The 25000-nt window shown below is 42.0% G+C and overlaps 1 protein-coding gene across 2 annotated transcripts in view; it reads right to left on the bottom strand.

The window, feature by feature from the left end:
* The window catches only part of NOTCH3 (notch receptor 3), a 798092-nt gene that overhangs the window by 328056 nt on the left and 445036 nt on the right, over positions 1-25000 (bottom strand). For both annotated transcript variants that reach the window (XM_044084438.1, XM_044084439.1), the window contains one exon: positions 13937-14050. In XM_044084438.1, coding sequence (XP_043940373.1) covers positions 13937-14050 — 114 coding nt within the window. The remainder of the gene's footprint in view (positions 1-13936; positions 14051-25000) is intronic.

Raw genomic sequence — 25000 nt, 5'->3', positions numbered from 1 at the left:
AACAGCAATGTTCCTGCTAATTACCACATCAATAGCAACACCCTAGGTATGCATTCAGTGGTGAGAGGCCTGGGCACACAGGTCAACAACAACCTTACCTTTGATCACCATGTCTCCACAGTCTTAAGAAGGGCATTCTATATTGCTCATTACATAAGTAAGGGCATTGCCTCCAGAAAAAAAGAAGTTATAACCTCCCTGTACTCTTTTACCATCAGGCCAATAATAGAGTACAATGTCCCTTTTCATATATACCTTTCCAAGCACATGCAGCAATTGGAGAGAGAGAGACCACAAAGGTTCCTCACAAAGAAAATTTGAGGTCTTCAGCATCTGTCTTATGTGGATCATTTGAAATCACTTTCACTTTATTCTATTTCATACAGCAATATCTGACCCTGGAAATGCTGCAGACTCTCAAGTCAAATGGTACATGGGTTACTCCCTCTAAAGACCTTAACCTGATATGTGACATTAATATAACCTGCCTGAGAGACAGAATTGTCTCCCTGAGGTTACCATGCCTTTGGAACAGACTCCCACTTCATGTCAAACAGAACACCTCATTGGCAATCTTCAAACGCAATCTGGATGATTGGATGGGTAACCATAAATTCCCCCCCAAGGTTTCCACCTGTGTCCCTCTTGGACAGGGGCAATAGGTACTGATCGTGGAAATAAGGGTAGAACTTGGCTAGGCTTGTAAAGGCCTTAGGGACATTAACCTAGTAACTTCCTATGATCCTATGATCAAAAAGAATGGTGGAGAGGGCTGTGCACTGAAAGTCATAAAAAGAAGGCTCCCTATTGAAATTTCAACACTTATAATGCCAAGTGCCAAAATTCTGAAAAAAAAGACTGAAAACCAAGAGAAGACTGAATCTCACAATTGTTTTCTCTTTAACACTTCTTTTTGCAGGGGGACAAGCCCCCCCCCCCCTTCAGCCCCCATGTGGGGAGGCAAGTTCCCCACACCCTTCAAACTTAAATATACCAACTCTAAGATTGCCATACCTTGGAGAAAAAGGGAATATTCCAAGAATGGCATCTTGGATTTAGTATATGGAAGTCTGACCTTTCAGCCATTCCGTCCCCATATAACCACAGTAACCAATACTCAAATATCAGCTCATCAAGAAACACATCAGATGTGAATAAAAAATATCTAAAAGATGATTTAAGGGGCAAAAGGACAATATTAGTTTTTGGCTGAACAGCTTTGTTGGACAATAGATCATTATACAAAATGGGTCAACACTAGGAAATGCTTAATTTTGGAAAGGGTGGAAGACATATAAAACAAGGTTTTGCTAGAGGATATCATGGCAAACATAATGCAGAAATAAAGACAATGCATAAACTAGACCAAAAGTACAAGCCGTGGTGGTGCAGCGGTAGCATTGTTGCCTTCTGTGTGGAGTCTGCATGTCCTCCCCATGGTCAAGTGGCGTTTGAAAGACATGCGTAGAATGGGCATGCCTTCGTTGAAGGTTGGGCATCGAGCTGGCACCCATAAAAAATCTACTGCCAATCATTAGCAGACTGGAGTTCCGCTGTGGCGACCCCTAACCAGGAAAAGCCGAAAGAAAAACAACAACAACATAAACTAGACCAGAAGTACCCATATGCCATGAAATTTGTGAGAGTCTCCTGTTTGAAAGTTGTGTTCCATAATTATGAATTGTGCAACTGCAAAAAATAAAATGTGACTATCAAAACACTTAACAGCTAATATCAACATTTCCTATAATGCCATTAAACTGATTAAAGAGACTTCATCTCCTGCACATCCTGAAGGGTGCAGCAATTTTCCCTCCACACTCCTGTTACTTATATATACAAACTTTGAAACTGTACCATGCAGTAAAGGGAAGAGTGAAATACAGAACCTTAGAATTACTATGGATTCCCTCTATTTGAACTTTCAGTTTTCTTCTCAGACATTCAACTGAAATCTGGAGGAGCATCTCACTAACATTTTAATTATTTGCCCTGATGAGATGCATTATAGAGGTAGTAACTATTCATCACAATTTACAATTGTACAAAGGGACCAAAAATGTAAAAAATAAATAAATAAATAATAAAAAGAAAGAAAGAAAGAAAAAAAAAAGTGAACCATGCACCCTACCGAACAATATGAAGGGAACAGAAAAAAAAAAGACCTGTACACCATCTTAAAGATATTTGGAGTATAACAGTTTGAAAACATGGAACATGCAAGGCCCATAGGAAACTTCCTGTGAAGATGAAAAGCAGTAGATGAACAGATAAAACACATTATCTCTCTCATACACAGACACACACACATGCACTCAAAACATAGCCGCAGAGTTTTCATTTACTCAAGCACAATATTCCAGAGACAGAAAGCAAAAAAGAAACACAATCAACTTCAAAGAAGGGAAATAAGTGCTCCAGGCATAAATTGGATGCAACTTAGTTGTTTTTCTTTTTTAGGGCAATTTCTTCTCAGGAAGCTGGAAGAAGCTGTCCAACCTGAACATAGACTATATTTTTCTTTCGACACAAAGATAACGGCCTTAGGCACATCTGTCAATCGCCACAGTGTGACAGTCTGACCCTTGTGTAACTCTGCACACACACTAAAGAAACAGTCCTACACCCATACATAACCTTTACTGGACATTAAAAGGACAGATCACACCATTAAGTAGCCCTTTGGATGCAAGGCAGGCAGTGCCACATCCTGGTAACTAAATCCCCAAGCATTTCACTTCTTTCAGAAAAAACACCCTCCCCACCAAAAAAAGAGTAGTAGCCAACCAATGTCAATGAGGTTTTCACAATTTACTATAGCAACCTAACCCAGCCCTACTCAAGTCCGATGGCAGACAAAACTTGCATAGCTCTTCACTCTTTCCACTCCAGGTCTGGCAGCCTCCCTTCCACAGAAACATTAGGAACTCAGACACATACAGAGGCATCACTCTGTGCCATCTTCAGATCTTTCCTAACACAGATTGATGAGCTTATTCAGTCTTCAGCTGCATTGTTTGTCTGTTGGGTTGGCCTGTTTCTACTGTTTTCAGACAAGTATCCCACTGGAGGAAAATCCTTATCTTTGCTTATTACTATTGTTGCTGTTTGTTTTCACCATTTACTTGATCTTTCACTCTCACTTGTTCTAAGCCCACTCATTAAAAACACTGCACAAAGAGGTGTGCAACATCTCGAAGCTGATATCCTAGTCATCACTCTTCTATGACCTGTTCCAATGTAAACTTTTTTTTTGACTAAAATGGAAACAAAGGAATGCTAGAAACACAATGACTGAGTGACGTTAGTTGACCTCTCACAATGACATGCCAAATCCAATTTTCTTCCACAAAAGACAAATGTTTGGATAAACATATAGAGAAGCACACGCATAGATAGATAGATAGATAGATAGATAGATAGATAGATGGATGGATAGATAGATAGACAGACAGACAGACAGATAGATAGATAGATAGATAGATAGATAGATAGATAGATAGATAGATAGATAGATAGATAGATAGACACAGATTCCAAACTACTAGAAGGGTTGCAGATAAGATTTCTGTCTAGCATGATTTTCAAATTTTCCAGGAGAGGGGGAGGAAGAACATGATACTTGAGTACTTATCTGACATTCATCAGAGCAGAAGGAGGTCAAATAACCCAGAAAAAGTAGAGCAAAACTGTGACAATGTGACTGGTGGAGGGAGGAGGAGGCAGGAAACATAGTGGCTACTGGGTCTGCATTCCTGCACTTCAGGTCACACTCCAACACAAGGCAACAGAGACATTCTACAATGTGGAGGAAGATTACAATCCTCTTACTGCCTGGGCATTAATCACTACTTGTCACAATGAAGCTAGACAACCAGACTCAAACTTCACCTTCACAGTGAAGAGTAACAATGGGATGCAATTGAAAAGGGACAACTGGGTGGCATGGGGAATTGTGGCAGTATCAGCGGAATACTTATGGGGGTTGGCAGAAGACAATAGAAAGAAAAAATAAATAAAATCACCTACCAAATTAAAAAAAAGTCATAACAGCTCTGAGTACTTCAAAATTTCCATGCAACACTATTGCAAAATCAATTATTATAGAAACAATGTGCCAGTAACAGGAACGCTGTACAAAAACTATCAGAAGCTTAGCTTGTTCAACAAACACCCTGGGCTACTACTATGAACCACTGCCCTACTCCGTCAGCTCAAGTGAAGAGCTAAAAGCACTTCACTGTCATAAACTGGTCACTACACTGGAGGTGATCGGTTTACTACAGTTAGATCTATGTCCACCCAGCTCTTCCACTGAAGAGTATCTCATAAATATGGGCATCACATGCAAGACCATCCAATAAGGATGTTACAACTCCTCTATACTCAGCCCTCATTAGACCACTAATTGAGTACAATGATCCCTTTTGCATGTACCTAGCCAGACGCCTGCAACAACTGCAAAGACCACAGAGGTTTCTAACCAAGAAAACTGAGGGCCTCCAAAACATGACCTACATGGAAAGACTGAAGGTCTGTCTCTGTACTATGTATCCTACAGGCTGCTGACAGGTGACCTGCGTCTGGCCTACAGGCTGATCACTCACCCTGCCCTAATGGAAATGCTGCATGTCCACAAATCAAATGGGACAAGAGTCACTCGCTCCAGGGATCTCAACCTAGCCTGTGACATTAACAGAACATGTTGGAGAGACAGATATGTCTCCCAGAGATTGCCGTTACTCAGGAATTAAATCCCTCTTCACTTGAAGCAGAGCTTCTCAATGACCCTATTTAAGTGCAACCTTGACAACTGGATGGAAGACTGCAAATTCACCCCAGGGGTGGCACTTATGTCTCTCATGGACATGGGCAGTAGATGTTAATCACCGATTCGCTCTGCTAACAATGACCATTTAACTATGATCAAATAGGGAACAAGGGTATTACATGGCTAGGCTTGTTAGTAAAAAAAAACAAAAAAAACCCAACATTCTTTCTTCTGGCACACCAACCAGGTGGCTAGATGCATGACATACATCTCCCGCCTACCCCAGCATTCAGATCCCATTTCTGTGCCCTGCCTCCAACTCTCCTTCAACATATTTTAGTATTTTAGTTTATTCTCTGCCAGCATGGAAAGCTACAATGCTCATGTTTCAGTTAAAAATAAATAAATAAATAAAAACAATTCTTCATTTTAAACTGTTGCAAACTGCTTGCTACCAAACATACCAAGTCAGCATCACATACTCTTTTCTCAATGTGCACTTCTATTCTGTGTGATATAGATGCGAGTTCCTCAAGTTTATCCATTCAGGAAGGATTTAAATATTCTCCTGCATTTGATTTGAACAGAGCTCAGGTATATCACCATGTGCACCAAATAACTCAAAGCTCTAACTGATAAGGTTAAGGATGTACAAATCCTTTTTCAACATCTATTCTGAATTCTGGACTCTATCAAAAAGCAATAAAAATTAAAGACAAAAAGTCTTCCTCTGTTACTACCATACAAACAATAATACTGATTATGGGTCTGCTTTCAAGTTATACACAGATTTGGCCTATCAGTGGATGCTTACAGAAGACTTTCTATCCTTCTTGAAGCTACAGGCTATATATTAGGATGCTGAGAATTGGATAACAATACATCCTTAAATGCAAAAAACAAGGGGATAATGACAAACCTGACCACTTCAGGTACTTTATCTTTATATACCACTTCTTTGGGGAGGAAGAGTCTTCAAAAAGCCATCAAAGAACTCCCCCATATGATTAACAGTTAAGTCAAAAGTGATATCTTCAATGGGACAGTCAACCTTAGGCCTGAAATGAAATGGCCTGCCATGTTAAACTGAATAAACCTGCTAGATTATGAAAGTTAAAAGTTAACTAACTGGCCCTCTTCAACAAAAATCTTGATGAGTGGATGGGAAATAGAAAATTCACCCCGGGGATCACTCCACTAGCTCTACTCGACAGAGGCACTGGGAACTAAGGTCGGGTGGCACGATGCCAGGGTAATCCTATGGGCTAGGCTTGTAAACGATCCAGGGCCATTAGCCTAATACACACCTATGAACCTATGGTACATGTAAAAATGACTGGTCTTTCTGTAAGCTGCACACATACAAGATTGTAAAACTGAAATGTTTCCAACTGTCAATTTTTTAAATTTAATTCAGAGGTTTCTGCAACCTCAGAGGTAGTTGTCTAATTAAGGGGTACATGGACACAGGAGCTTGCTCCCTGTAAAAAAAAAAAAAGTTGTATGCAGGAGTCCAGTTTTGCAGTTTTGCAAGTTTCTAGAAATAAAGAAGGTACACTCTACAGCTTCTTACACATGAAATCCTCACACCACCTAACATTAGAACCAGCACTGGGCTAAACAAGCAGAAAGACTGTAAAAGTAAAAAAAAACACAGCACTATTAGCAAGTAAACCCAAATGTCATGAGGTACTATTACAGTGAATCTCCCTGTAGTATGGACTATTACACAATCACAAACTCCAGCACTAAAACGCATCAATAATATGTACTTGAAAAACTGCTCTGTCTTTTGCCCTACCTAAGATGCAGAAAGGAAACAGTTTCTACTTGAGTTAGTTAACAAAAAACTGACTTCTGGTTTGGCCTGAATTTGGGCAGAGTAACATTTGAATTGTCCTAAGACATTATCTCAGCCGTTCTACATTCACAGTACTATAACATGGCACTCAATGATTAAGCAGACAAGAGGGATGCAATGTAAACAGTGATCTAGGTAGCGTCAGGGCAAAAATGAGCCACTGTCTGTCAATTTCATGATAAATGAAAGCTTCTGCTCCTTAAGGTACATCATAAAATAATTTTCCCACTCATCATCTCCATTAGTCAACTGCTTCAAAACAACACAGAGAAAAAAACTCAAATTTTATCCACAGTCATTTACTTCCACACCTCCTTTATTCAGATACTGTGTCATACAGTGACAGTGACGGTAAGTAATGAGTACAAGCTGTCTACATACATTAAAGAGATTCTTGATGATGGGCTGCCAACTTCACAATTATTTTCATTCTTCTGTCTTACTTTATTCAAAGCACTTGTCATTTTGTAAGTGCTGTAGTTTCTGTCTGGCTTCCTGGGGGCAGGTGGGAGAGAGTCAGGGGTGAGTGAAGACTCCAGAAAGACATTTTCCACCACATCCAGGATAGGAGGAAAGGCCAGGGGTTTATGCTGAGGCAGGTCAAGGAACTCTCTCAGTCTCTTCTTTGACTGAGGGTAATCCTGCACCTCCCAATGGAAATGTTCTCTGAGTGAATTTAAGGTTTCCCCGAAAGAGAGGTCTTCGGGAGTAGTGGCAGCAGGAATAGGGTCTTCAGCAACAGAATCCTCAAAAGCTTCAAATGTCTGTTCTTCAGTGTCAGAGTCCTGTAGTCCTGATTCTTCTAAGTCCTGGTCAGAAAGAACCTCAGGTGATGTTTCTCTCTTCCTTTTAGCTGAGGTGGCTTGGGTAGGTTGGCTTCCTCTAATTAAAGTGATTAAATCCTCTGCCATTCTGAGCAGCTGCTGGGACTGCATGGCAGACTGGGAGAAATGTAGTCGGAGACTGGGTCCCTGTGATGGGGTCTTTTTAGGGGTAGTCTTGGTCTTGGGCCTAGATGATTCAGAGGCCTTATACTAGGTTAGCTTAACTGGCGATGTGGTCGTTGGTCTCTACCTGGTGTCGGTCATCGGTACTGTCTCTGCAGAAGCCAGTGCCTGTGAAGCAGCTCCTGACCCAACCACATGACCGAAGGCCAACATCCTGGTAGGAGAAGATGGACCCGGCAGGTCTCGGTAGAGGCCTGCAACGGTTCCTTGACTGGCGTCAGGGACTGCGAAGGCGCCTCACGGAGTTCAGCAACTAAAGTAAGTGGAAGGCTGGGTGGCTTTGGACAAGAATCGTCCACATGCCTAGCTTTCTGAGGCCTTTCCTTTTCTTTACCTTTCTTTTTCCTAAGTAATTCCACAGCCTGACCGACCGACGCCATACCACAATGAGACAAAGAATTGCCAAAGTGTCTAGCTACAATTTCAGCTCTACATCTAATAGTTCTAACATTAAACAGGGCACAGAACCAACATCCAGGGACGTCATATCTGGGCCTAGGCAGGTATCACAGAGGGAATGAAAGTCTTGGTGTGGGATCTATTTTCCACAACTAAGACAATTATTGACTTTCTTTGACATCGGATAAAAGCAAGAAAAGGTTCTCCAATGGGGTACATAGGTTTAGATGGTTTCTCCCTCACTCTGGCAATGGCCGACTGACGCACTCGCGAAAATGCTTCTGCTTCGTGCTCCACGGCAAGAAAGACTGATGTAATGACGCCGGCTGTCTCCTTTTATAGCCCTGACGACCTGATGTCAGTTTCTGCACCTAGACAGCCAATGCAGGAGGGAAATCCTTTACTCTGGTATTCAGGCCGTCCGAGGGCTACCCAGCAAAGATAACCCACAAGTGATGACTGCAACAATGAAACATGAAGAACATCTACAATTACAGCCTGTCCTGAGTAACCATGTAGATGTTTTCCATACCTGACTGAATATTATGGTACATGTGCCACCTTCAGGTAAATAAAATATTCTCATGGCTGCACTCCATCTGCAAACAGGCAAACTCATTAACAAAACATGATGGTAACTCTGTTCACTATGTGAGTTATTCCTGACCATTTTAAGCAAACTTAGTCTTTAAGCAACCAGTGTAAAACAAGTATTTTTCTGGATAATCATGCTCATTATCCATGTTAAAGACAGCAACTGCTTCAGCCTGATGAAACATCTGGTTTGGTCAGCAGTCAGAATGACATCTTAGCTTTAAACTCCAAACATGGTACGCTCAGTTTATGTGAGAGGAAATGTTAGACTGCCAGCAAATGAAAAAAAAGGAATCTATAAAGCCAAAGAATAAAATGTTAATAAAAAAAAAAAACTGCATCACCACAGGAAAAAATACTTCCATAAGGCAAAGCTCGGTAAGTTTACAGATTTATGCAAGTTCTCACCATATCTAGAGCACCACATGATTCAAGCTTATTTCTTCACTCAGTGCAACTCTTATGGAGGTGAGGACAATTCTGTCTACTACTGTTTAGTAGCACACTTTTGTACAGCCTAAAGACAAACACTGAAACCTTTTTTGTGCACATTCTGCAGTGGTTTACTAGTTACATAAAGAATATTGCTCACTGACAGAATTTTTTCCTTTGTAAAAAAAAGTGAAACTCTGTGTTCCAGACTGTCCCTGTGTCAAACACTTGCATTTTCCCGGGCGGATGCCTCTGAAGACCCGTACTAACTAAGGGAATAACTAAACAGCTCACTGAGAGAATTTTTCCTTTGTAAAAAAAGTGAAACTCTGTGTTCCAGACTGTCCCTGTGTCAAACACTTGCATTTTCCCGGGCGGATGCCTCTGAAGACCCGTACTAACTAAGGGAATAACTAAACAGCTCACTGAAAGAATTTTTTCCTTTGTAAAAAAAGTGAAAGTATGTATTAATTCATACAGATATAAATTCTATCCATATGATTGTTTAGACTCTGCTAAGCTAGACAAGCTTCTCGTGCAGGAAAGCCAGCAGCCAACCCCCCCCCCCCAGCCATTAACTTCTGCTTTTTAACATAAGTCTTACCTCTCCCTATCCTCCTTCCTACATTCTCTTGTTCTTCCACATGCCCCCCTAACCTGACCAAACTAGGTAGGGACCTCTCTTTACCATTACCTTGCACCTCACTAGAAAGTGTCACTAGCATAGCTCTCTGCATTATACTGCCTTCCCCTTTACTGCACTCTCTCCCTCTCCACTAGTTCTCAGCTCTTCTTGGACTCACTTACCCACTCACTCCCCTCAGTCATAAGACACCCTTTTTCTGCGTCCTCACCCTGACCTCCTTCCCACTTGACTCTGAGCTTTCTTCTACAGTCCCCACATTTAGACTTACCTCTGGATCACTCTCTTTCTTCACTGATTGTCTTCCATCACACTCTGCTCTCTTGGCTTGGCTCTTCCCGCTCCGTTCGCCCTGCGGGCTCACTCCGCTCCCCTACCCTGCCCCCAATTCCCACCCGCCCCCACTACTCCTACATATATTACTTTAGAGGACACACCCTCACTTGACTAACTCCAATCAAATACACCTCATCATTAACACCCTCAACCCCTTTAGCATCACTTCACATCCACTTATTACATAACTTAAACTTCTCCTTTCTCTCAGGTCAGACTACTACTTCTCAGTTTTGCTACAAACCTACCCCTTATTACCTCTCTCATCTCCCTTAACTTTGAAATGCCTGCATTATTTATCCCTTCACAACTCCAGCTACTTTTCTGTATCTCTCTCTTAACTCCTCTAGCCACTACCTATCTCCTTACATCATATGAACAACCAATCCACTACTCCCTCACCGTTCCCTACTCACACACCTCTACAGCTATACTCCCTTTAATCTCTATTTCCACAAACCTAACTTATAAAGCTAGCTACCAACTACCCAAATACCACAGACTTGTACATATCAAATTCTACAACCTCAAAATAAAAAAATCACTAGTCTACCTCTATAAACCTCTCCTGACTAAACAACTATTACTTGTCCATGCTCTATTGGATGGTGACATTCATCCTAACCCTGGCCCTCACCATAACTATTCTACAGGAAACACTTACCAAAATATAACTAGTACCCTCTTAACTGCCAAACCTGGCAACACACTCTCAGTTGCTCATGTTAACATTCGTAGTATATGTAACAAAATTGCTCAAGTTCATGCCCTCTTAGATGTCCACCAATTTGACATTCTTTGCTTATCTGAAACATGGCTTAAACCTCACATTAAAGACAACGAAATTACCCCACCCGGATATAATATTATAAGACATGACCGCCCAGTCAAAAAGGGAGGAGGAGTTGCTATCTTATATAAAGCTAACATTCAAATCAGTACTATACATCCCAACCTACCCCTTGACAATAATACCGAAATTATCTGCTTAAAGCTTCCACTCAACAAAAGTAAAGCAATAAATATTATTTGTACATACCTTCCCCCAGGAAATAACATTATTACACTAGAAAATATCCTTAACTGGCTCTCCTCCAACCTCCCACAAGAAACAATTATCCTAGGTGACGTAAACATTGATTGGAATACCTGTAAAAGTATAAACCCCACCTCCCATATAAACTTATATGGCTTCTCACAACTTATCAATAGCCCTACCAGAACCAATAAAATCAATATCCATGAAACTACCTTAGACTGGATACTTACAAATAACCCCCACCAAACCTATACATCTGGTACCCTTCCGGATGATCTAAGTGACCATTCACTAACTTACATTATTAGACATAGAACAAACCTAACTCTTCCTAATACTGTCCTAACATTACGCTCAAAAAAGCAATTTAACTCCAAACTCTTTCTAGATGAACTAAAACAATGTAGCTGGTCTCTACTAAACCTTCTTCCCCTTAATGAAGCAGTAGAACACTTCAATTCCACATTCCTATCCATTCTAGACCGTCATGCACCTCTACGTACTATTAGAACCAAAGCTAAACCAGCCCCCTGGCTCTCCAATGACACCAGGCAAAAAATCACTCTTAGAAACAAATTTTGGGCAAAATGGCGCACTACTAAAAATCTGACTGACCGCCAAACCTTCAAAGAACTTAGAAACAGTACAAAAAAAGCCATTCTGACAGACAAAAATAACTATTTTCTCCTAACTCAACAAACCTTTAACAAGCAACCTAAACAATTCTGGACAAGTATTAATAATCTTCTTTCCCCAGGCCAATCTGTCACACCCAACCCACTAGGCTCCAACCCTGACAATGCCTCACAAACAGCTAATGCCTTTAACTCTTTCTTCACAAATGCTATCCAAACATTGGCTAGTCACCTATCTCCTGACACCTCAAACCTGCCCACATCTTCTTCTACTCCACCTCCTGCTTTTCATTTTGAACCTATTCCTACCTCCTTTATCTTCTCACTCCTTAATAAACTAAAACCTACCACCCCTTCTGCCGACAGACTCCCTGCAGAGTTCCTTCAAATAGCTGCCAAAGCTATAGCCTATCCCATCTCTATACTCTTAAACAGATCTATTACAGAAGGAACTGTTCCCTCTATCTGGAAAATATCTCATATTATTCCACTCCACAAAGGTGGGAACTCCAATGACTTCTCTAACTATCGTCCTATAGCACTCCTATCCCCTCTTGCTAAAATATTGGAAAAATGCATACATAAACAACTACTTAACCACCTTCTCCAAAACAGCCTACTTGCTTCTTGTCAGCATGGATTTAGACCTTCCCATAGCACCACCACTGCATTGCTCTCCTTTACTAACTCCATCAACTTTAACTGCAATAAAAATATTCTATCATCTGCAGTCTTCATTGACGTGTCTAAAGCTTTCGACATGGTTAACCACCAACTTCTTCTGCACATTCTTACTTCTCTCTCACTTGATGCTCCTTCCATTACTTGGTTCACATCATACTTAAATAACCGTCAACAGGCAGTTCTCTGGAAAAACTTACTATCTGATCACCTTCCTATCTCTGTTGGGGTTCCTCAAGGCTCTATCCTAGGCCCCCTTCTATTTTCCATCTTTATCAATGACCTGCAAACAGCTATCCCTAACACCACCTGCATTCAATACGCAGATGACTCCACAATAATCTGTACAGCCACCTCTCAAACCGAACTCCAGTCTATTACCCAAAACGCCTTTAACACTGTAGAACAATGGTTCTCTCAACGATGCCTGCTCCTTAACCCTAAGAAAACGAAATTACTACTCTTCTCACCTACCCGAAAGTCCATTCCTTTACACTTCACTCTCACTTCCAACAACAGTACAGTTATCTCGCCTGATCTTACCACTAAGCTACTAGGAATAACTATAGACAATAATCTCAACTTTGAGTCTCACATTAACAATACTATAAAATCAGTTAACAAAAAAATAGGATCACTATATAGAATCAAACCCTTTCTCACTCCACTAGCAAGGACCACAATAGCTAGAACCCACCTAATCTCTACCCTACTCTATGCCTCACCAATATTCACCAATCTCTCTAAAAATAACCTCAATAAACTAGTAACATCCTATAATAACATTGCTAGATTTGCTACAGCATCTACTTTCAGGACCCATCACTGCCTGAACCTAAAAGAACTAGGATGGCTCGAACTCCCTAATCTACTCAAACTCCAACAGCTTACTATAGTGCACAAGACCCTATACCAACCTAGCAAAACCCCAATACTTTCCAGTCTCATTAAACCTTACACTAACCTGAGACACCTGCGCTCTTCTAACAAACCTCTGATCCATACTACTAAAACTAACAATTTAGCAGGTGATTGCTTGTTCTCCAATGCTGTTGGAAAAATATGGAATAAGCTTCCATCTGAGATCTCATCTCTCACATCACTCCCTCTGTTATTAAAAAGAATCTAAAACTTTATCTCAATAAACACTGGATTTGCTCCTGTACTAACCCAGTCTAACCCTCTCCTCTTTTCTTTTTCTTATTTCTTTCTCACTTCTTCTCTATTCTTTTTCTTCCTCATATCTCTAATACTTTTCCCTTTTCACCTCAAAGCATTTTTTATCAATTTTTATGTTAAATTTCATTGTAATTAATAATATGTTTATGTCACAATAATACTTGTTTTGTAATTTTGTAATTAATACTGGAGCTTTTCTCCCCGGGCCTCTACTGAAAATGGACATATATCCAGCTAGACTAGCCCGGTCAACAAATGTAAAATAAATAAAATAAATAAAAAAGTGCTCAGCTGTCAAGTCCCTAAATGTTACCAGAAAAGAAGCACATTTAACAATGCAACACAGTCAAAATGCTTACCTGAAGGGCAGGAGCAAAGGAAGCCATTTACCAGGTCTTTGCACACACCATTGTTCACACAAGGATTGCTTTCACATTCATTAATATTTGTCTCACAAAAGGTTCCTGTAAAACCTGAAACAGAACAAAAATATTTATTTACTTTTTTGTTGACTGGACTGGTGCCACAGGGTCAAAGTTAAACTAATAAATAAATAAATAAATAAATAAATAAATAAACTGCATTACAATTATATTTTAACTTGCTATGTACCACTTTCCAAGCAAGATTCTGTCATTTTTTAATCCTATAATGCATCTGCCTTTGAATGATAATGTCTGTTTCCAAAATATGTTTGCCTTTTTCAACTTTACAGCAAGACACTATTATACTATATAAGAATTGCAGTCTGTAGAGTAGGGCTCATGATATGTGGCCTGCAAGGTCAACAGTAAGGTAATGTAAGTATGCATTTCATAGGCCTATTTTTAAAAGTGAATCCTTTTCTAAATGAAACACTCACATGGGTATACACACACATGCAATGTTCTTTTCAGATTCAAAATTTCTTGCCATTTCTGAACATTAGAAATTTCACACTCCAACGTAATTAAAGTCAGCCCGAGAACATACTGAGTGTTTATATAACACACTTTTTTCCTTTTGCATTTTAAGTCACTTAAATGTAGACTAACCCTGTCTTTAAACACCCTTTGATGGCCGGCTGTTTTCTTTGTGAACACTGCACCCAATGTGCACATTTACTTCAATCAGGGCCGGCCTTAGCTGAAATGGCGCCCTAGGCGAAGTAGTGCTCCAGTGCCCCTTACGCCCTACCCACAACATACTCACGAAACGATCCTATTTGAGCCACACCCACATGTAGGTCACTCTCCAAAAAAGCCGCTTCAGTAATTTCCTTAAATCATTTAAATGCATAAGAAGAAAAAGATACCTTGTAATGTAGTTAAACTGCAACTACTTTTGTGTACTTATTTCCTACTTTAAATACCAGAACTGGATCATGGTCAAACAGGGCCCTAGGCAGGGTAACAGATTGCCCCCCCAGAGCAACCCCTCTTGCACCAACCCCTACCCTCTAGCAGCAGCCCCCTCCCCAGCCATCACAGTGTTCCATTACTTGGCTATTTCTCAACAGTTACCATACACACTGTTCAAATCTATCAGTGTGCATACTGTTTTCTTATTTACTTCCACAATGTTTGCAGATATTGAAATAAAATAACACAAACACAGATAGCAATTTGCTAAACAAACAATACAGTCTTGCAATGAACACAGACTTAGCATGAGCAGTAAACTTTTCTGTCCTTGAAACTCATACTCATTGAAACGGCAAAACTCACATTCATTAAAACAGCATGAAAACCCACATTCATAGAAAATGCATCTGGCCAGTGGAGGATTAAGTTTACCTTTGGGCTGTTTTCAAAACAGGCTACTTGCACACACTTTTTAGGGCATTGAATACACGTTTTTGTTCTTTGATTCACCTTCCTGATTGTATTAAATTATATTCCTTGTATAATACAGCACCACTTTTTAGAATGGGTTTTAAATTTGTAGTTTTAAACATTCTTTTAATAACCAGTGAAACAAAATGTATGAATCAATAACTACCCATTTCAGAAAATGTCAACCATAAAAGGCCACTCAAAACTTCTGTAATTAACCTTTATTTTCAAATTATGGGTTTGCTTTGTAATAATGGATTCACATCTGTCCAAGGCAAGTTAGTTTTCCTGTTAATGATGTCCTGTATTTGCCATATTAATCTTTTTTATCTTGGCAAAGAGTTAAATTTACCTACTATAAATAAAGCACCCTGCTAAATGTTAATAGTATAATAATCTGCTTACATTTTCCATGCACTTTACAATTCTAGAGTAATATCTGAAAATTGTAGCAGAGAGCCCCATTGAGGCCTTCAAATGTACCTATAATTTAAATAGGTTGGGAGGGTGGCCTAATGGTTAAGGTGTTTGCCTTACAAACACAAGGTGCACAGTTTGAGTCTCACAAGGGATAATTGGCTAGGCTTAAAATGGCTCGCAAGGGCAGTTAGCTTAGTACTAACCTATGAGCCTATGTTGTGCTCTCTTATGTATTACAACCATGCCCCAATTATATATGAGGAGAAGCTGGTAATGACATATAACCATTTCTAGCTAACTTGGTATTTTCCACAAGCAAAAGGTGCACTTCTTGAAAAAGTAATACATTAGTGGAACATTACTGTAATCAACTATATATCCTTGACTGTATTACTTGGGAGATCATTCAGTGCATCATGTTGTTTATGTGATAGTAAAGCTGGGAAAATGCTGACCTAACAATGATTAATTGAGTGTATGCAATAGTAATCTATCTGTCTATCTATCAATCTATCTGTTTATCTATCTACCTATATATCTAGCTATCTATGTTTATCTGCCTGGGCACGGCATTGTATAATACTGAACAATTTCAATGGGCATGGCATTGTATAATACTGAACAATTTCAATATCAGCTTAAGTTTTAGTGAGATAAAGTTCACATCATACAATGTCATTGACATGATAATGTATACTACAAAGGTATTGTAGAGATGAAATAAAATATAGCATTAGAGAGACAATGAACTATAGATGAAAAATAAAAGATAATTTATGTCTATGTATGTATATATATATATATATATATATATATATATATAGATATAGATATATATAGATAGAGAAGTAGATAGACACACACACACACACACACACACACACACACACACACACACACACACACACACACACACACACACACAAAAGAATGCAATATAGTAACTGCAATATGTCTACATAAATACAGCCTGGAGATCTGGTGATAAGTTTATGTGGAGATAAGAAGTAGAATTTTGGAGTTACATGATACTTGTTACAAAAATAAAGTAAAAAGTCAATAAATGCATAAGTAAAAGATAAAAGACAGAATAAAATCCTTATTATAGCCTAAGCATAAATATTACAAGTGTAATTAGCATTTGTGATCATCCTTATCTAGCTCAAAACAAGTTACAACAAGCAAGAACACACAGACTCTTTAACAACAACAACAAAAAAAGGCGAGAGAGATAGAGAGAGTGGCACAATGACAGTACGCTGGTATTGCACTTCCAAGTCCCCTCACTTGGATTCCAGGAGCAACTCCCACCTTCCTGTCATACTCTTAGCAAAATAAATAAATAAATAAATAAATAAATAAACAAACAAATAAAATAAAATTAGAAGTTATGTACCTACCATAACGTTCCATGTTAGTTGTCTTCTCTCGCCTTCTTTCTTGCTGGATGGGTTCGGAGCCGATCCTCGGCTCCGACTCGGCACTTTCTTAGCTTGAGAACTCCTTTTACCAGCTCGAGGCAACCCTATATCCCATGATGCAAGGCGGGACTACCTCAGATCTCGTTTGGTAGCTAACATACCCTGCTAAGGATAAACCTAGAACAACTAGGAAACAACAACTCCTAACAAATGACTCTCCTACCTAAGAGTCAGGAGAGAACAACCTGAGAAGAGGAGATGTTTCAAGATCTGTCCAGGCCAGGGGGAAGGAGGGAGGGACGCAAGAAAGAAGGCGAGAGAAGACAACTAACATGGAACGTTATGGTAGGTACATAACTTCTAAATGTTAAGTTGTCAATCTCGCCTTCATTCTTGCTGGATGGGACCGCGTCCCTAGCACCTGTATCCCGGGTGGCTCAATGGAACAGACTCTTGAGAACTGTGGAACCAAAACTGGCCCTATCTCTGGAGGCCAAGTCCAACTTGTAATGAGAGACAAAGGTATGAGGTGTGGCCCAAGTAGCTGCTGCACAAATGGTATCAATGGGTAGTCTATCCTGAAAAGCTGCAGAAGTGGATAGACTCCTGGTTGAGTGTGCTTTTGGCTTAGAAGATAGTTGTTTGCCTCTGAGAGAGTACACATAGGAAATGGTGGAAGTCAACCATCTGGATAAGGTCACTTTAGAAACTGGAAGACCCATCCTGTTTTCTGCATAGGAGACAAATAATTGGTCCGATTTTCTAAATTGTTTAGTTCTATGCAAATAGTACCTGAGCTGACGATGGACATCCAAAAATGCAGTTTCTGTTCAGCTCTGTCGGAATAGTTTGGGAAAAAGACTGGTAGATCTATAGATTGGTTAATATTGGTTTGAGACACGACTTTGGGGAGAAAGGAAGGGTTAGTTCTTAATGATACCCTGTACTTATGAAAAACCAAATAAGGTGAACGAATGCAGAGAGCTTGAATCTCGGAAACCCTTCTTGCAGAAGTGACAGCCAGTAAAAATATAGTTTTCCAGGTCAATAACTTCAAAGAGCATGAAGCAGACGGTCCGAAGGGAGGTAGTATCAAGGATGCCAACATTAAGTTTAGATCCCATTGCGGAGGAGGATGCTTTATAGGTGGTTTTAGGAGAAAAACTCCTCTCAAAAAGGCCTTGCATAATCTATGAGACATAAGGTTATTGTCATGCAAGCCAACATGATACTTGGAAATAGCAGCCAGTTGTACTTTGACTGTAGATGACGAGGATCCTGAATGAAAAACCTCCGCCAGGAAATCTAAAACAGAATGTACAGGAGCAGTAAAGTGATCAATATTTCTGGAGTTTGCCCAAATAGAAAAACGTCGCCACTTGCTAGCATAAACAGTCCTAGTGGACGACTTCAAAGAAGACACTAAAATGTCTCTGACTGAGTCAGAAATCATCGGTAGCCTGGCTAAGGAAGGAAGTGGAGCAACCAAGCAGTGAGGTTGAGAGAATGAATGGCCCGGTGCTGCTGACCCGACTGGTGGATCAAGAGATCCGGAACTGGGTCCAGATGCCAGGGCTGCACCAGAACGTGACGATGCAGAGACGGAAACCAAATTTGTCGAGGCCAATATGGAGCAATGAGGATCAATTTGGCTCTCAAAACGGTGGCTTTCTGAATGACTTGTGGAATCAAGGGAAAGGGAGGAAAAGCGTATAGAAGTCCCCGAGGCCAATCCTGGGTTAGAGAGTCTCTCAGGGGTTGGCCTGGAAGGGGAAAGAGAGTGAAATAATCTGGGCACTTGTTGTTTTGAGGAGTAGCAAAAAGATTGCAACAAGGAGTGCCCCACTTCAGAAAAATCTGATCCACTACAGATTGATTGAGAGACCACTCGTGAGGCATCAGAATAGATCTGCTGAGCCTGTCCGCCAATAGGTTGGACCTGCCGGGGATGTGCGTTGCTATCAGAAACCGCTGAGAAGAGATCGCCCATTGCCAAAGTCTGAGAGCTTCTCAACATAACGGATAGGACCTGGTTCCGCCCTGTTTGTTGATGTACCAGACCACGGACATGTTGTCCGTTTGTACTGCAATAGTGCCCGTGGGAAGAAAGTCGTCGAGGGCTTGCAACGTTAAAAGCACTGCTCTCATCTCCAGGACATTTATGTGCAGATGGTATTCTATGGGTTGCCACGTCCGTGGACCATCCTGCCCTGATAATGCCCCCACCCGATCAGAGAGGCATCCGTAGTGACTGTGGCAACTGGAGGAGGGGGAATAAAGGGTCGGCCCTGATGAAGAAGAGGGGAAGATATCCACCATTCCAGATGAGCCCTGCACGACTGTGTGACTAAGATTTCGTGCCTCATCGGGAGACTGTGGTACGACCACTGCGTGAAAAGCATCCACTGCAGAAGACGCATGCGGAAGCGAGCTAGTGGAAGGAGAACAATGGCCGCAGCCATAAGACCTACAACCTTCAGTATAAATCTGGCTTTGATCTTGTTGCTTTGCAAAAGAAGGCCGACTAATTTTGGCATGTCCAGGCTTCTTTCATCTGTTACGCTGGCTGAGATTTTTACGGTGTTTAATTCTGCGCCTATAAAGGTGATAGATTGGCAAGGCCGCAGAGAAGATTTTTCGAAATTTACTGAAATTCCCAAACTCCTGCAAAGCTGCAGAGTGTAGTCTCTGGTCTGAAGAAGTTGACACTTGGTGGTGGCGGAGAGGAGCCAGTCGTCCAAATAAGGAAATACCTGGAATCCTTGGCGTCTCAGATGAGCTGTGACCACTGCCATGCATTTGGTAAACACTCTGGGGGCTGAAGTGAGGCCAAAGGGCAGGGCTCTGAATTGGTAATGACTGGTCCCTAGCGAAGCGGAGAAACCTCCTGGAGCGCCTGTGAATCTTTATGTGATAGTACGCATCCTGAAGGTCTATAGAGCACATCCAGTTGTCCTTGCCCAGAAAGGGCAGAATGGACTGAAGCGTGACCATCCGAATCTTGCCTTCTTGACAAATCTGTTTAGATTGCTCAGGTCTAATATTGGTCTCAATCTCCCGTCCTTTTGGGGACCAAAAAGAATCTCGAGTAGACGCCGGATCCGACCTGGTCTGCCGGCACCGTCTGGACGGCTCTTTTTTCTAGGAGTTTTGAAACCTCCTGTTCTGCCAAATCCCTTTGACCGGGTGAGATGTCTGGAAGGGATTGTAGAGGCACGGGAAACCTTTGAAGGGGATTTTGTAACCCTCGGATATAATCGACTGTACCCACATCTCTTGTGATAGGGATTGCCAGGCTACTGGGTACAGTGAAATCCTTCCCGACTGCCTCCAAGGGTGGACAGTCGGGCAACACCTCAGGGATGTTGAAAAGGCTTCTCAGGAAGAGACTCCCTGTTGCCTTGGTTCTGAGGACCCCCCCCCTGCCTCTAGGGCGGCGTCTATTATTGTTACCCCTCTGCCTCTGGGGGTAAACTGACCACGTCGTCGGTGTAGCTCCTTGGGCTTTACGGAACCACATCTTCCCCCTTCTGACCCTTGGGATATGGTCTAGAAGGAGTGGAAAACTGGACTCCAACGGCAGAAAGAGTTTTACCGTCCTGCTCACACCTGGTCAAGGTATCCTTCACCTGAGGTCGAACAAAGCCGAACCATCAAAGGGGTATTAGTGAAGGACGCCTTAAAGGGGTCCATAAAATTACAAAGCCGCATCCAGGCTTGGCGTCTAAGAGCAACTCCTGTGCCTGCGGCCCTGCTCGCTCCATCGGCCGCATAAGATATGAGCCGCATGGAGGAGTTAGATATGGAATTTAGGATAGCAAGCTGCGAGGCAATCTTTTCCTGAGCCCCAGCAGCAGAAGGATCCTGAACTACTCCACCCAGTTCTTTGAGAACATCTCGTTGAAGCCTGGTGAAGTGACAAAGATAATTCAGCGGACGCATAGCAAAGGTCGCTGAAGAAAACATCCGCTTTCCATACCTGTCCATGGTCCTAGAGTCCTTATTAGGAGGATGGACAGGTACTGAAGGATCCGCCAGTTCCTTCTTAGTGGCAGCCGCCACCACCATAGCATCCACCGAGACACCCTTGGAAAGGAACTGTTTGTCCGAAGGGGCCGTAATGAATTTGGATGGTCTTCTGGGGACAGGTTCCACAGAATCTGGAGCCCCGCCTTCTGAGCCACTACCTGCATAAGTGGGTCGAAGGCGGAGACACCCAGGAGGTGGAGGGTCGGGATCCAAAAGCCTCCAGGTATACCGACTCATCCTCGGAGGGGTCAATGGAGGCCAATTCCCCTCTGTTTGAGGAGCTCAAGGATGTCTGAAAAGGAGACATCCTCAGAGGGGACCGTGGGAACCCTCCGACTCATCTAAGTCGGTATCAGATGTAGTAGACTCAGGGAGTCTGTGTGTTTCCTCTTACACGTCCTCTTCCGAGGGGTTCCCCTGCAGGATCAGGAGAAACCTCGGAAGAGGAGGAAATTCCCAGTGGGGAAACCTGGGCGATGGATCCCTGGGCCTGAGAGCAAGAGGCTGGCAAGAGGCATCTGCAGGCACTGATGAGGGAGGAGCTAGAGGGATAGACCGTTGACCAGGCTCAGAGGCCAGGACACTCCTGATCACCTCAAAGGCTCCCCTCCCCGGGAGACCGGAATATCCCGCTCCAAGAAACAGGAATTCCCGGCTCCAATGAGAGGGAAGGCTCCGAGGCCGATGTCGGCGCCGAGCTTACCAAAGCCGAAGCCCCGAGAGGGAGAGCGGGGTCGGACAAGGGTCCGATGCCACTAGCCCCCTCGGAGCCGACAGTGGAAACCCGATGACCGGATCCCTCCAAGGAAGGCCTCAAGGAGGAGATCGGAGCCGAGGACGACAGAGCCGAAGGATGTATCGGCTCCGGCATCGAAACAGTCGCTGTCCCGAGAAGCTCCGGCTCCGAACTCTGGTGTGGAGTCGGAGGAGGAAGTTCAAGGGGTAAGGCTATAGCCGAAGTCTGTTGAGACGGGCTATGGAGCATTTGGGCCAGTGCCTGAGACTTCAACAGCCTGCTTACCAAAGTCGTGGTCAGACAGCCTGGAAGATCTCGAAGATCGGCTCCGATGGCTCCGCTCCGACAAAAGAGGAGACCCCGGAGCCGAATGGATACTCAGTATCGAAGGGGACCGAGATCTCTTTCGGGTCGAAGCCATCGGAGCCGAAGTCCCCTGAACCCCAGATGGAGCCGAAGGTTTCTCGGCTCCGATGCTGGATAAAGTGTCGGCTCCAGCTGGAGCCGACAAGGCCACAGTAGAGAAGGTATCGGAGCCAGCCGGTGCCGACCCTACTACTTTAACGGTAGATGCATCGGTTCCAGCCGGAGCCGAAGCCACCGGAGGAGGCTTGGATACTGAAGCCTGAGCCTTCGGTGGTTTAGAAGGTTTCCCAGACCTTGCTTTAGAGGGAGAACCTTCCGGCTTAAGTAAGCCTCGGAGGATAAGCTTATTCCTCCTTTCCTGCAGGACTCTCTGGCTAAAAGCGTGACACAAAGCACAGGAGTCCTGCAGGTGCAAAGGCCCCAGGCAGTACACACAAGAAGTGTGACCGTCTGTCAGAGACATTTTCTGACAGCACTGGTCACACTTCTTAAAGCCTGAGACCTTGCCTTCCCTAGACATATCCTAGGAGGAAGTAACACACACAAACCCCAACAAACACACAAATTAATCTTCTACACACAACACACAGGAAGGGATTAACCAATAGGGTTTTAGGCCTAACCAAAAACTTTATACTAAAGGTTATAAAAAAGGGTTATAAAGTTTGAAAGGAAGGGAATAGGGTAGGCTGTAATATACTACAGACTATACTAAGACTAAAAGGGGAAAATAAATTCCTAACTAAGCTTTTTCTGATTTTACCAGAAAATCACTTACCTCAGCTGGCAAAGGAGACCTCTTTCGCTAAGCGGCAAACGAGATCTGAGGTAGTCCCGCCTTGCATCATGGGATATAGGGTTGCCTCGAGCTGGTAAAAGGTGTTCTCAAGCTAAGAAAGTGCCGAGTCGGAGCCGAGGATCGGCTCCGAACCCATCCAGCAAGAATGAAGGCGAGATTGACAACTTAACATCAATAAAATAAATAAAATCTGTAGAATGCCAGTATGCTGGCACTGACTTCCCAGTGCTCACACTGTGTGCACCTAGCGCCTACTGAGACCAGCCTGTTACTGCATTTCTCATCTTTTTGGGAAATGACTGTAAAACACCCCGCTGGCTGCAACAGAAAAATGTCCAGCACTAAAAGATACCCTGCAGTACTTATTTCCAGGAAGAGACTTTTGCTCAACCAGTAAGCTCTTAGTAATAAAAACAAAATCTAATAACTCAGCAGGTGACTCACTGTACTCTTAATTATGTATCTAAACTATGGAACACCATCCCAACATACCTAAAACAGACCATGAAGTTTTCCAGCTTCAAGCCCTTACTAAAACACCTAAACCAAACATGGTCATACACATGCGCCTCACCTAGGTAACTTTGTTTTAATTTGTATGCTTGAACACCCTAACCCTTTCTTACCTATATCCTTTTCTATATAGCAACCCTTTCTACCACTCTTCCTACTTAACATTAATATCAAAAATGGCCAAGGGATGGGTGTTCATCCACCAAGCTCCAAAAGTGGTAGCCTTCATTGTAGGTACATGAGAATGGGCACTTGCACTTGCATAAGAAAGGTGTAATGGTTCCTGCACTGACATGATGGTATAGGTAACTCAGCAGAAGGGTTATATGATATCCATTTTCAAGAGATGCACTGAAGTCAACAATTAGGAAATATATTTTAATGGCTTGCAAATCCCTTTTGACTGCCATGTACCATTAGCAGTTAGGAAATTATTCTATTTATCACAACTGATATCTGAGGGCATTTCACCCAAATGAAAAGAAGTTACTGTTCCACTGTACTGTAGTCTAATCAGACCAATTATAAAGTACAATACCACCCTCTGTATGCCCCTGTCCTGACACTTCACACAGCTAGAAAGGGCTCAGTGTGCATCATAAACAAAAAGATCACTGGCTAAAGACCCTTAGCTACCATGACAGGTTTAAACCCCACTATTTGTTATAAGTTTCTAAAACAGTCTTATGATTAGATCAAGGTCTTACATTCTGTACGATGAATTATCCACTTCTCTTTGCTGTCTTGCAGCTAAACAACATACACAGCTTCACTAACATTCGAACTAAGAATTGAAATCTACACCAACCTGTAAGTAAAACACACTGGAGCTATAGATATATTACCCAAAGTTTACACCATCTCTAGAAATAAACTACCCTTACATGTTACCCAGAGAGACACCCTCATCTCCTTCATGACTAACCTGGATGATTGGATGAACAACCACAAATTCATCACCAAATGCGCCTGCTCTGCCTTTATAAAGCAGAAGGTACATTATAAAAGCATGTATCTGTAAAGTACAAAAGCTTTTGTGACTTACTTGCCTAGTAATTGCTGTCTTTCTATTAAGCAATATGTATGTAAAAAAGATAATGCAGAAACACTATCACTGTGGAAATGTCTGCTTTTTCTATATCTAGTGCCATTTTGCCAGTATGGGAAATGGAATCATGGAAACGTCTGGCAGTGAAAATGAAATGCAGCAATAGAAACTGCTCACCATAAACTTAAAATTGATGTCTAGGTGAAACACTATGAAACTGTAAAAGATATATAAATGTACATCTTGATATATACAGTAACAATGCAGCAGCGATCAG

This window comes from Protopterus annectens, chromosome 9.part0, assembly GCF_019279795.1.
Source record: "Protopterus annectens isolate FY-2018-M chromosome 9.part0, PAN1.0, whole genome shotgun sequence".
Taxonomy (NCBI): Eukaryota; Metazoa; Chordata; order Ceratodontiformes; family Protopteridae; genus Protopterus; species Protopterus annectens.
The sequence above is the reverse complement of the archived record's forward strand: the minus strand, read 5'-3'. Positions and strand labels throughout refer to the sequence as shown.